The 14,016-nt window shown below is 36.3% G+C and overlaps 2 protein-coding genes across 2 annotated transcripts; both read left to right on the forward strand.

Annotated features, from left to right (window-relative positions):
• Nucleotides 1–6,082: 6,082 nt before the first annotated feature.
• On the forward strand, nucleotides 6,083–7,807 carry LOC107575804 (uncharacterized; the record flags this gene model as incomplete). Its single annotated transcript, XM_016262135.1, has 4 exons — nucleotides 6,083–6,321; nucleotides 6,413–6,802; nucleotides 6,896–7,318; nucleotides 7,717–7,807. Coding segments are annotated over exons 1-4 (1,143 nt in total), but the record flags the coding sequence as incomplete, so codon positions are not given.
• A 27-nt stretch (nucleotides 7,808–7,834) lies between these two features.
• LOC107575807 (uncharacterized) lies at nucleotides 7,835–14,016 on the forward strand. Its single transcript, XM_016262138.1, has 15 exons — nucleotides 7,835–7,986; nucleotides 8,059–8,313; nucleotides 8,418–8,663; nucleotides 8,749–9,006; nucleotides 9,121–9,429; nucleotides 9,530–9,799; nucleotides 9,907–9,990; nucleotides 10,342–10,504; nucleotides 11,588–11,652; nucleotides 11,755–11,966; nucleotides 12,703–12,956; nucleotides 13,043–13,156; nucleotides 13,297–13,468; nucleotides 13,548–13,592; nucleotides 13,684–14,016. Exons 1-15 carry the CDS (start codon nucleotides 7,835–7,837, stop codon nucleotides 13,977–13,979), a joined length of 2,895 nt encoding a protein of 964 aa, XP_016117624.1. The 3' UTR covers nucleotides 13,980–14,016.

Below are 14,016 nucleotides of genomic sequence, written 5' to 3' on the forward strand. Positions count from 1 at the left end.
AGGCATGACGAAGCTAGCTGTGTCCTCTTTTGGTAGACCAAACAAAGTAGTTTCGCTTTCACAATGAAACACAGACAGCGTCACACACTGCGATAGAGTATGCGGCGGCCGGCAAATTCGACGAAGGAGCGGCCGGCGGGCTTGCGGCAACCACATGTGACGACCCTAGGCTGGACTCCGCTTCGTCCACGGTGAAAGCCGATCCGGCGATCCACAGCGTGAAGTTGATGTATTTCCTCAGCGACCAGCACGGATCAGCTCTAGGCATGACGAAGCGGATATCGTCCTCTTTTGGAAGACCAAACAAAGTAGTTTCGCTTTCACAATGAATCACACAGCATCTCCACAACATGGCGGCGGCAACAATACTACAGCGAGAATAAAAGTTACGCCTTCTTTCTTTGCGTGAACATTTGGGCGGCGTTATGCAAATCTTCCCACATCGTGACGTAGACATGTGGGGGTGTGTTAGAATGAGGCATTTTAGGTAGGCGTGGTTGACTCTTAACTTTTATAAAGATTATCTCTTTGGATTTGAGATTTTAATCTTTGCAACTTTACAGATCTTCTTTATGCACCAAGAGCTTGTAACACTCCAAAGAGAAAGGAAAAATTGAAATCGCATCATATGACCCCTTTAATATTGTTTGACTTGTTTGACCGTCGCCAAGGGTGAGCATTGGGGGGCAGTGCCCCCCACCAAATGACTCGATGTGCCCCCTTGCTTGTATGATCTTGAGTGGTTTTATCATTGCGAACGAAAAACATAAATTCTGCTAATCCAACCAGTAAAACACAGGGAATATATCACGTATTCAGCAGCTTTTAGCTCAAAGGACCACTAATTTCTACAACGGTAACTTAATAGGAAGCTATAATAACACATTATCTTTAAACAGAAAATTTATATTCAATGCATTAATGCATATAGTAGTACACAAAATGTTTAATTAAGTTTATAAATGACTTCTAAAAACATTGCCAGAATCTTGAATAGACCTACCTCTTTAATTATTCAAGTACATCAGCTGGCAAGTCTCCAAAAAGGTAGTCTGGAGTTTTGTTTATTAAAATTACAGTATGCAATGAGACGGGCAGTATTTTAATTAAATGTACTTAAAATACATATTTAATTACTTTAAAGTATTTTGTCATTTGTATTTTGCTGGACAAAAAAATCTAATGTAATTTGTAATTAAATGCTTTGAGAGACAGTATTTTGTATTTGAAATATTTAATCAAGTAGGTCATTGTATTCATGGATAATACAATATCTTTCTTCACCTGTGTTAATAGTACTGCCAACTATAGCCTATCACAGATTTGGCTAGATGCAAGTGAATCATATTACATCCTGTTGGATCCATAGGCAGAGTCTTAAAGGGATAGTTCACCCAAAAATTTAAATACTGCTGTTAATTACTCACCCTCATGTCATTCCACTCCTGTAAGACCTTCATTCATCTTCTGAACATGAATAAAGATATTTTTGATGAAATCCGAGAGCTTTCTGTTCCTTTAAAGTCAGCCATGCACAGGGGGGAAGGTTAGGACAATTCCAAGGGCCCGACGAGGGAGAGGGGGCCCAGAACGGTAGGAAAGACATCATTAAGTAATCCATGTCATTAAGTACATCAAGTAATCCAATTTTATGATGTGACGTGAGTGCTTTGTTTCGGCAAAAAAAAAAAAAAATGAATACAAATGAATAATTTACCACTTTATTTACGAAAATATTATGCAAACACATGCGCTGTGGTACTCTAGTGAACACTCACTCATGTGCATCTGTGTTGACGCGCAAGTTTTCTATTGCGTGAACAGAACACATGCATTGGGATGCTCTCATGACTGCATAATGCAGATAAATAAATTTGTAAATAGGTTTTTTTGTGCAATCAAAGCACTCACGTTGCTTAATAAAATTGAGGTTAAACCACTGGAGTCACATGGAGAACTTTACAGATGTTTTTCCTACCATTCTGGGCTTTCTTTGAATGTGTAAGTTGTGTTGCTGCCTACAGAGGGTCAGAAAGCTCTCGGATTTCATCAAAAAATATCTTCATCTGTGTTCGGAAGAGGAACAAAGGTTTTACGTGTGTGAAACAACATGAGGGTTAGTAATTAATTACAGAATTGACATTTTTGGGTGAACTATCCCTTTAATTCATCCATGGTACCTTCCAAAAAAACAAAACAATGAAAGCTGAAATGAAGCAAAGAAGCTGTTTTGGTGCTCAAAGCAAACTGGCTAAGTATGTACTAAAATATATACTATCAGATATTGCTCACTGAATGTTATTACAGGATAGAAGGAAAAGCTGCGCTGCTCTGCAACTTTGCTTGCTAGCTGACAAGTGACGTTAGCTTGCTAGCTGAAGTTAGCTAATTCTTTCTATGGACAAAATGAAAATTTTAAAGGGGCTTTATGAAAGAATTTTCAAGTATTAATTGCTTTTTATTGCCAACGTGTGAACAACATTTAACGAAACTTTAAAAATGAGAGCCTGTAGACTAACTTTTAATTTACAAATTTTTATGTGAAAGTCTAATTTGGTTCTTTTTGCATTGTGAAAAACAAAATGGATTATATATAGCATAGAAAGTGCACTTCCATTATAATTATTAAAAATCTGTCATCCATCTTAGTTCATCGTGATATCATAAAATTCCTTTTTAATCAAAGAAGCTTTCTACACCTCACAGTGAATCTCTTATTTACATCGCATCTACACTTTGTTTGTTCTAATGCAGGGGTCACCAAACTCGGCTAGTTCGGGTGTGTTTGATTAGGGTTGGAGCAAAACTCTGCAGGATACCGGCCCTCCAGGACCGAGTTTGGCAACCCCTGTTCTAATGAGAGGATTCGCGAACGTGCAGAACAAAACTTGACATTTTAAGCAGTGAGTGGATACTAACTGAAACACCTCTGATTGGCCATTGCATTCAGTAAGCCAACAGATATGTCTGTGATTGGCTACATTGTTCAACGTTGCAAAACACGCTGTAAATAGAAACCTTTTAACACATAAGTACTGGAGCATTTGCCAGATCTGTTTCACCCAGTGTTATTATTATAGCCACAACTGAGGGTGCTTATGCTTTCGTTTTGTCTAGCACCCCCGTATATATTTTTTATTTTATTTTACTTTTTTATTTTATTTTAAATTACATTAAAAAAAATGTAATTATTAAATTATTGATCAGTGGGGTAACCCTGGAAACCGATGCATTAGCTGTTCCATAAGTGCCACCTACTGTCAGAGAGTGAATTTACATTTTAAACTAAAGATGTGTAATTTAAATTTTCTTTTTAAATCGGTTTTAATTCTTTTTGAATAATTTTTAAGCTAAAACTTTGACTAATGATTCAAAACACTGTCTTTTTTTACCACCTTCCTCGCAACTAATCTCTCAGAATTTGATTATGGCAGGAGCAGAACAGAATCTTCAGGATGGCGAGCACCCAGCAATCTGCACAGGAATTCCTAGGAAATGGACGAAATCTGCTAACTGGATCTCATTTAAACTGTGACCCTGTAATTGAGGCCTTAAACCAGTGCAAATTCTTCAAAACTCATGAGCTTAATTCAATTGAATCTGCAGAAAATAGTCAGGATAAGATAAAGATTATACTTGACATAGTTATTTTTAAAGGAGAAGAAGCATGCTATAAGTTTTTAAAAATTCTTGACAAAAAAAGATTTCAAGTAATTCCAAGACCTGGTTTGGGGTGTCCAGATTTACATCACTGGATTAGTTGCTTCTCCTTCCAGGATGAACCACAATCTCAGACAGCAAACAAAGCAGGTTGGTAACAAGCACAGGTATGCTGTATTCTTGTTTTATATTCCTGTTATTTATTATTATTATTATTATTATTGTGCCAAGTGGTTTAGATACGTGTATTTTTATTCCTGCCTTTAGTTTTATTAATACCTTTATTTAATCAGAGGCATATAGTGAAAGTGTGGGAAGGCAAAGTGGTAGCATGATGGGGTTCAGGATGAGGCAACCTGCCTTGGTTTATTGAATTTCATTTACCTTTCTCGATCAATGATGTCTCAAAATGGAAAGAATTTGGAAACAGGCAATGCTAAACAAACATATTTTTTGTCTAGTTGTCATTTTGTGTCAAGAAAATGGAGTCTATTTTGATGGAACTTTTTAAGTCTGTAGCATACATTTGAATACTATTCACATTTCATTAGAGAACTGTGCACTAGTTTTCACTGTACTTTTGTAGATCTCTAAAGAAATTTATTTAGAAATATATTTTCCAGATTCAGATCCTTGTACCACATACCAGGGCCTTTTGAGATGGAAAGCAAGACAAATACTGGATGATAAATGGAAACTAAGCATGAATTTTTTAAAAAATGAGCAAAAAAGGAAACCCTTCATGTACATACAGCTTGTTATGGACACAGAGTGTAGTACAGTTGCAAAGCTTAAGAAGAACAAGGGATGCAAGAAATCTCGTTCAAAGAAACTGAAGACCTACATTCCAACAGACAAAAAAATGTTGTCTCCCAAAGACTTACTAATGAATGATGAGAAAAGCATCCTGCTTGTGGGAAAACCTGGAGTGGGCAAGACAACAGTTGCACTGGAGATACTTAGACTCTGGACAGAAGAGAAAAGCATTCCAGTGAGTTATATGTTTTATTTTGATGAGCCACTGATGAGAGTCATCTCTCAGTCTCCATATCCTCAAACCTTGAAGGATCTACTTTTTCAAAAGTACATATCCCCAGATGAAGCATCCGATCAAGTCCTGGAAAATATTGAGAGCAATTCAGAAAATGTTGTTTTGATTTTTGATGGTGTCATGGATGTGATTGGAAACTCTGTGATTAAACAGCTTATGGAGAAGGAACTTCTAAAGGATGCAAAGGTCTTGACCACTTGCAGACCAGAAGCTGAGAATACAGGTTACCTGTCAGACTGGCGGTCTTATCGAGTGGAAGTTCAGGGCTTTAATCATAAGTCCATCTATGAATACTTTAAGTGGATGTTGGGAACAACAGATGACATTGGTGCTTTGGAAAACCCAGAGTTGTTTAGTTTATGCTCTGTACCCCTGTATGCCTTCATAGTAGCTGCCTGCATTTCAGTAAGTCCTACTGAAGCCAGGAGTAAGCCATTTACGGTTACGGAGATGTATTTCCGAATTTTTCGCTTTTGCATGAAACAACACGGACATCAAGATGTGGAGCACTTAGATAAGTACATTAAAGACAACAAGAGGGACGTCGTAAACTTAGCTCTAGCCTCCTATCAAGCAATGCTAGCAAAGACAGTGAACCTGACAGACTTGGATCATGAAGATAAGTCTGTGCAAAATGCTTTCTTAACAAAGCAATTCTGGAACCCATCCACAACTTCTTGCAAAGTGTATGCATTCCTGCATAATACAATGCAAGAGTTTTGGGCAGCTCTCTATATAATTTTAAATCCTGACAAGATCACCAGTGTACTGGATCAATGCCAAAGCGATGAAGATGGAAAATACCTTAAATATATCATGCCATTTTTGTCTGGACTTCTCGCGGATAATCTATTTGAGCTCATAAAGTGTTTGGTGCCAGTAGAACAGATAGAAGCCACACGCGTTAAGTACTTTCAACAGATTATAGATACTTTCCTTTACACCAAAGAGCAGAATCAAGAAGGCGATTGTGAGCAGTTTGTGGAAGCTGACAACATCCTGTTTGTGTGTCGATGCCTTTATGAGTATCAGTCTGCTGATGCATGCCGAATCTTCCTGGAAAAGGTTCAGTATGAGCTTGATTTAGAGGATCAAACACTTGATCCTTACCAGTGCTGTGTAATCTCCTATGTGGTCAATCAAGCTGTGCATCAGAATATTAAACTGGATCTCACAGATTGTAGCATGACTAACCCTGGCTTGAAACTACTTCTAAGCTCATTGAAAAATCTGAAATTTCTCAGGTACAAGAAGTTTAGAACAGCCACTTTCTTTCATCAGTGTCTAGCAATTACAAAAATGATATGATGTATAACATTTTTATTCTTCACATTTTTTATTTCCAGGTCAACAAGCGTGCTGAAATCTCAAATGTGGAGAGTGGCTCTTGAAGCAGGCCAGTTTTCAGATTTTGATAGCTTGCTCAGCTTATTCAGCTTTGAAATGCATCTCTCTGCACATGAAACACTAGACCAGAAAGTGTTTCAAAGGATAGGAGAAGTCCTTAAAAATAAGGCTGTTCATCTTTTTCTGCATGTAAATGAAGAAGTCATAACCAGATCTTTGCAGCAGGCAATTTTTGAGAGTTTACCCAATATTGCAACCATTAGGTACAACCAGTTGCGCTTATTTATTTTTCTCACTTTTTTTTTTTTTACTTAATTCACATATATTCTGTATTTTGTTCTCGTTTGTTTGTAGGATTTCCCCCCATCAATTTAAAGTAACTATAGAAACAGAGCTCTATCTTCAAGGAGCTATTTATGAGATGAAGACAGGTCAGCGATGTGTAAGGAATCTGCTGTCTGTTTGCAGCAGTAATCAAAGCGAAAACCTTTTTGAGCAGTATAAATTCTTGCGGAAACTGCATGAACATGCCAAGAACATGGATGTTCTTCCAGTTTTGCAACCTGTTTTCCATGCATTGCCACCTACATGGGTTGCACAGCCTTCAAACCCATCAATGTCACTACTCCTCCAAACCATGGATGTTCTAAATTTAAAGAAGCCCGCTGAACTAGATCATGACACATATGAGCTGAGTGAACTTAAAATAATTCTTCAATGTATGCCTTACATTACACAAATTAGGTGAGTTTTTTAATAGTGTTGATTTAAAACAACTGGGAATAGTTTTTAGGTATAAAATAATTTTTTTAATTTTTTTAATTCAAAATATTGCAGGTTCAGTGTTGCTCTCAGACAGCCCAAAGACATCCACAAAATTGTGAAGATTGTTGTTGATCTTTTCATTCTTGCATCGGAAAGTGGAGAGGAAAAATTAAAAAGCCTTTCTACAGCATGCAGTTACTCAACATTTCCATTTGCTGAAGACGGCAAAGACATACAGAGCTTTTTCCTTTTGGATCTCTTCAGCCAGCTGAAGGACAATTCATTAAAGGCAGCACTACAAGCATTGAAGCCCATTCTTCAGGTTGCCCCTGCTGTATGGACATTGGATTTACAAAAGCTAGAGAAGACTCCTGCTCTTACTGAATTACTGAAGCTTCAGGCTGTCACAAAAACTGTGGAGCTCACAAGCTGGTCATGTGAAAGAGAAAAACTTAGGAGTTTCCTAAATTGTTTACCCTATATTTCACACCTTTGGTGAGTTGATTTGCTGAGACAAAATTAAAATGCATGATGTTTCATTTGGCAGTGTAAAAGGGATAGTTCATCCAAAAATGATATATAAATAATTTATTCATCTGTATGACTTTATTTCTTTAGTAGAACACAAAGTTTTTTTGAAGAATGTTGATAACCAAACCGTTTTGGTTATATTTGATTTAAATTTTATGGACAAAACACAGACGTTTATAAAAACTATTTTCTTTTGAAGAAAGAAAGTCATACATGTTTGAAACAACATGATGGTGAGTGAAAGATGACAGCATTTTTTGGCTGGACGATCCCTTTAAGTTGTCATATTTTATTGTGCTTCCTTTCATTTTCTTGTCTGATTTGTGTAGTAACTTTACATGCAACTTACAATTTCTCTATAGCTGCGATGAGCAGTTTTTCCAGTCTGTGTGTGAAGTCCTTTCAGCAGACAGAGAATGGAATCCAAAGCAGATTGCTGAGCTTCTAAAATCCATTGGTTTTAGCATTTCTTTGATAGACATGCTGTCAAGTCGCCTCTGTAAAGCTGTTGCCAATATTTTTGAACTGCTGGACAATGAGGAGGACATCTCCCTCAGTCTTCTTCCTCAAAAGATCTCTTGTCAAGGTTGTGCCTACCTCTTTTCAAATGTGAAAAAGCTTCAAACCTTGAGGTAATAATTTTTATGATGTAAATTCATTGAACAAATTTCAGTGTTCTTACGTTTGCTTACTTTTTTTTTCAGAATAAATGAAATGGCAATGGCAAAGCTGTCAAGACTGGTTATATCAGATAAAGAAATAAATGCTGTAACTGTGGAAGAGTTGTCTTTGGTTTTGTCTAACCCTCATCTACCAGAGAGAGCACTTTGCCAGCTATTAAGTAACCTAACTTCTCTTCTTAGAGTCTGGACAGTCCACAACTTGAACCTTTCTGAATTTAAAATTGAGCCTCACTGGTTTATTTGTCTGCTGTGTCATCAGGGTCCCTTGTCCATTAAGTAAGTGTGATTCCGCTGTGGTATATATCCTTTTTTTCCAGAAACCTTGAAGTGTTTATTTATTTGAAAAAAAATGTATATTAATAATAATTCTATGACAACAGATTTCATGAAGGCACTCTGCAACGACTGGCAGAAATTGTGTATGATGCTCAAGATGACAATTTGACCCAAATGTTCCTGGAGAAAATTGATGGTGATCTGTCACCTTGTAATTTGTCCTGGGAAGTTTTATCTTACCTAATTCAGGGCACCAAAAAGCAAGTGACACTAGACCTTGCAGAGGGTAGATTTAATGTTCTGAAAGTTCCGAGCCTTCTGGCTGTACTGGACAAAGTTTGCTTTAAAAGGCAAGACTTTTATTGGTGTACAGTTAAATATATTTAATCATATCTACACTTTATGGTGTTGTAATAATTATTTCTTATAATGCAGGATAAGCCCACGGTTTGTCAGGGCTGCACTGAAAGAGATATACCAAAAACGTGCAGGTCATCTGATTGTGAAATTAATCAAATCTTCAGCTAACCTGATTAACCTTTGCATGAGAGAGCTGGATTCAACTGACTGCAAAGCCCTCTGTTTTGCCCTGCACTATAGTGATGGTGTTAAGCTCAACCTATTGAACGCTGTCATACCAAATAATGAGACTGGCAGCATTGTCAAACTTCTGCACAGAGTTTCTGATCTGAGGTAATGTGCTCAATTTTTGTTCAGCTTACATTTAAAGATCTTTGCATAATTTTTTTGCATTGCTCACTGTGCTTATTGTTTTACTAACACTGTTGCTGTACTTTATTGGACTAGAGTTGATAGAAAGCTGTTATTGAGCTTTCTTCATGCCTCTAAGGACTTGGAAAAACAAGGATATACAGTGTCTTCCCTCTTGACTGCACTGAACCAAAAACTGGACTTCTCCTGCAATTCTTCCCTCGGCAGTGGCCGTTTTGGTCAAGAGAATGGGGATCTTCTAACTATGAGTCGTATGGATTTTACAGCCATTTCTTCTGCCATTAAAACATCAACATGTGACACAGAATTAATTTTATACGACTGCCAAGCAGATGATTCTGCACTTGAGATTCTGTTTCCTATACTGCACAAAGTGCATCTTTGGTGAGTCCTCATATACTTTTACATAAATGAAGGTAATTTTTTTTTGTTATATTTCTACAGATGATTAAATGATTCAGTTGCAAAATGTTCTGTCTTACAGCTTGGGCAAAAGCCTTCTTTGTCAGGTTTTAACCTTGATTTTTAATGCACCCATGGCTATGTCTTTGCAATGGGCATCAACACTTTCCAAAGCTCTTGGAAAAGAGCTGGACCTCAGTGACACTCCTCTTGACTACCGTACATGTGAGTCTCTGCAGTTGGTCTTGGATTACAAAGAGGAGCTTACACATCTTAATCTCAGCTATTGTCAGATCACAGATGCGTGCTTGGATCTTTTACTCCCTCACCTTCACAAAATGATGATTTTAGAGTGAGTATTCATGGGCTAATCAAAAATTAAAGAAATTAAATGTCTATTTTTTATTTAAACCACATTATTGCTAATTCTTTAACTCTTAACACTTTGCCTTTTTTCAGTCTAACTGGAAATGACATAACTGACAAAGGTGTGCTGAGACTGCACCAAGCCTTAGAAGAAAACAGTTTCACAAAGACCATATGGTGATTATGGTGTTAAATTTTATATTTTGTGCAGCTAGCACTGTACACTGAAATTTTAATGGAAAAAAATACTCTAGTGAAAAACTGATAATAGGTTAATTTAATTGTCCTTATCACAGGAGTACAACCTAAATATTTTGGATGTCACACTATTTATTTATTTATTTTTTAATAAGTAGTAGCTTATAAGTTGCACAATGTCATAATGCTTGTAAAATTGTAACTGTCTATTTATGTTAAAGTTTTGGCCATCTCAGCTGCCAGTGTGTTTGTTAAATTACAGTTTTGGTTTGTTCTGGTGTATAAGACTAAATTAAATTCTTGATAATGTTTATTCAATCATTTGCACAGCCTTTGTGACAATCAAATAACAGAGATGGGCCTCCTGGTGGAAGAAGCACGCTTTGAAACCCAACAGACTGATACAAGAAGATGCGTCCAACCACAGAAATACATTGCAAAAGATTTGAGATCAAAAAGCGAGATGGAAAAATCAATCAATACTTTTGTTAAGGTACTGGTACAAAACATTTGTTACTGTTGAGTTACATTTGTGAGATTGTTCAGATATTTAGAACAGCATTCTGAAAAAGTTTACTAGCTAGCAAAAGCCTAAATCATTAGTAGGGTGAAGATGAAGGAATAATATTTTTGTTTTATGAATGGTGGATATAAGTGGAATGTCATTAAAGGCCAACAGATCGTGAAGGATGATTTGCGGGCCATTTGCAAACATAAGGGTAATGTAGTAGGAAGGGGACTTCAATCTTTATTTAAAGATGGGTGATAAAGTGTGCCCATTCTTGATTAGTTGTCAGCAATGTATGCTGAGATTATCTCTGTAGTTTAGGAGAAATGCGGATCTCTGTCACCTGATGTTAAGGTGCAGGGTGAAGAGAGTGAACATCTCCAACTGATAAATAGGGTTGTTAGAATACAAGCGAGAAAAGCACAGATGCAATAAACCATTAAGCATTTGCTTAATACTTATTTCTCACACTAAAATACAACTTCAAGAGATAGTTCAACCAATGAACCACCCTCATGTGATTCACGTATGACTTCCTTTCTTCAAAAGAAAATATATTTTTAGAAATATCTCATTGTTTTGTCCATACAATATAAGTCAAATAATCAAAATTGTTTGGTTATCAACATTCTGCAAAATATCTTCATTTGTGTTCCACAGGAAAAAATAGACGTATACAGCTTTTGGAACAAAATGAGGGTGAATAAATAATGACAGAATTTCCATTGTTGGGTGAATTATCCCTTTAACACTGCTGAATGAAATATCAGGCATGCATTTAATGTTATCATAGCAAATCAACTCACCAAAGGTGTGAAATTTAGGATGGCAAAATAAGATATAATTGCACACATCCATTTCACTTTAAAGATTAGCCTGTAGTGCCAAAAGCAGATGGGTTCAAGACAATCATGCACAGGTGGATGAGCAAAACGGTGCTTTCTTTGCTATTTCTTTAGCCATTTCTCAGTACTTTCTGTCAGTAATCAATTACCTATCAAAAAGGTGTATTATACTTGTTAGTAATAAAAAGTCATGTAAAAACATTTAAATTGTCTTATATTGTAGACAGAAGATCCCATCAAGAAGTTTGAGCCTGAACTAGCAGTAAATAATGGCAGGATTTCCTATAGGTCAGTAAATTCTCTTTGTCTTTGAAGTATGACTTCTATTCATAATAAATATGACTTTTCTGTGTGAAATAGTTTCTCAAATGTATTTTTTTTTTCTTGCAGGTTTCAGTGGAAAACAGAAGGCCTTTTCATGTGCAGCGCAACTGGGCTAGTGTTTGGATTGAAAGGAAGTGGATGTTTAGAGTACAGTGTGGCTCACTGGGAGATGCGTCACCTCATCAACACTCACTATGAGCCTGCTGGACCTCTGTTTGATATCAAAACCCCTACAGGAGAAATCTATGAGCTTCACCTTCCACACTGTGAGACAAACGGTAAATGATAAAGCATGTTAATGAATGGATACCCTATCTATAATGTTACTAGTAGCCTACATATTATGAATATTCTTTATTATTAATTATTGTATACAGTACATTATTGAAATAATTGTTAGGAAATCAGCTCATATCAGTTCAGTTTCATCATCATGCATGATGTTAGCCTTCTCAGCTCAGTTCTACAATCTGAGCTGTCTCTATTGTGATTCTGAAGCTGCTTCCTCACTGAAATTGAATCTTTTAAGTAACTGATTCTTTGTAAACATTCTTTGTGGGTGTTCATGCTACATAAATGGCTCCTCACAAAGCTCTAAAACTTGACTAATGCTCAGAGTTTAATTAGAAATTCATAGGACACAAATATTTAGTAATATTGCATATTATTTTACATTTAGATGGAATGATTTTCTATTGGCAATTTTCAGTATTGAATAAAATATAATTAACAGTATGTCAACTCCACACTAAGGAGGCCTTGAAGAACAGCTCACAATAATATTCATCTTATTTTGCCATCAAAAGAGGGTTTCATGGCTTAAAGTCTAGTTTTTGTCAAATAAAAAGTTGCTGTAAAATATATCTTCATGAGCAGAAAAACTGTATTTAAAAATATGAACACAATACCATTCAATCCCAAGTTTTTGTTTTGTTTTGTTTTTTTGAACAACCTCATTATAAAACTTAATTGGGTTTTTGTCTCTTTTTTTACCAATTATCTTTCTATCTACAGTTGATGCAATTGGAAATCTTTCTGTTGTCCATATACACGAGGACACTCGGGAATTCCTCTCTCCAAATAAAATTTCAAGAACGCATATAGCTGTAAATATCTGTAGGTTATCTGAGCTTGGCATTGCGCAAGAGAATAATAAAAATAACAAAATCATCAATGGCCAGGTGCTGCTGTTCCAGGAACCTTATATATCACAGACACAGCAAAGGCTATGGGTTTTTCTATTGCCAAGTAATGTTCCACTCTCCGAGGTTTGATAACCTTTCATTTGTACTCATTTTATTTTTGAGAGATTAGTTTTAATAAACATCACTCACACTCATTGTTTGGTCAGCAGATTAAAGAACAGCAACAAGAGTATGTGTTCATCCAAACCAGCTCTGACTGCAAACTACAGATAAATGCAAAGTATGCTCTGATCTCAAAAAAAGCCAAAAGAGTCCAACCAAAGGTAAGTGAATTCAGAGATAGTTTCTCCCAGACATCTATTTTCACCACAAAGTTATTTTATCACACTGTAAATCTAAACTTGGTAATGTCCATTGGCACAGAGAATTTGCTATCCTTTATTGTTTTTTTTCTATCCTTTAGGAAAAATTATTTGAACCCTTGCACGCTGGTAATCACCATCCTACATTTGAGGTCTTCTTAGATAAAGATGTGACTGAACTGCGAATTAAAATTCAGCGTAAAATAAAGGAAAGTGATATGATTAATTTCAAAAATGCATGGAAGCGTTGGATAATTCTCAAGAAAAACACAGGTAATTAGACATTTTTGGTAATACTTTGTACACTGTAAAAAGCATAAATTAATGTCTTGTTTTTCTCATGTAACTGTAGATAATCACGCACAAATGAGATCTGAAGAACATTCTAACATTCAAGGTACCATAATTATCTTTGACGTTCCCTGAGCTTCACAGAATGCATCATGTTATAAAATGCCTGATAATTATTTGTCTATTTGTGTGCCTAGTGAGCTGTAATACCTGGATATCTGCTCTTGGTGAAATCATGGAGGATCTTACAAGTGGGGAGTTCAAGAATCTGAAGCATCTAATGAAGCACACTGGGAAAAGAGATCCCATTCGTTCAGTGAAACTCGAAGAAGCAAAAGACAGGTGTGAGTTGGTGACTTTGGTTGTTGAGACATGGGGATTCGAAGAATCAGTGAAAGCCATACATGAGTTCATGAAGAAGCTGCCTCGCAATGATGAATTTGTGACAGACCGACTAAAGCCATATGCGACACGGTTTGGCCTTGAGGGTTAGAGCATATCGCAGACTTTTCAATCATTTTGTAGACAGA

This window comes from Sinocyclocheilus grahami, unplaced genomic scaffold (genome assembly GCF_001515645.1).
Source record: "Sinocyclocheilus grahami isolate Dianchi unplaced genomic scaffold, SAMN03320097.WGS_v1.1 scaffold2914.1, whole genome shotgun sequence".
Taxonomy (NCBI): Eukaryota; Metazoa; Chordata; class Actinopteri; order Cypriniformes; family Cyprinidae; genus Sinocyclocheilus; species Sinocyclocheilus grahami.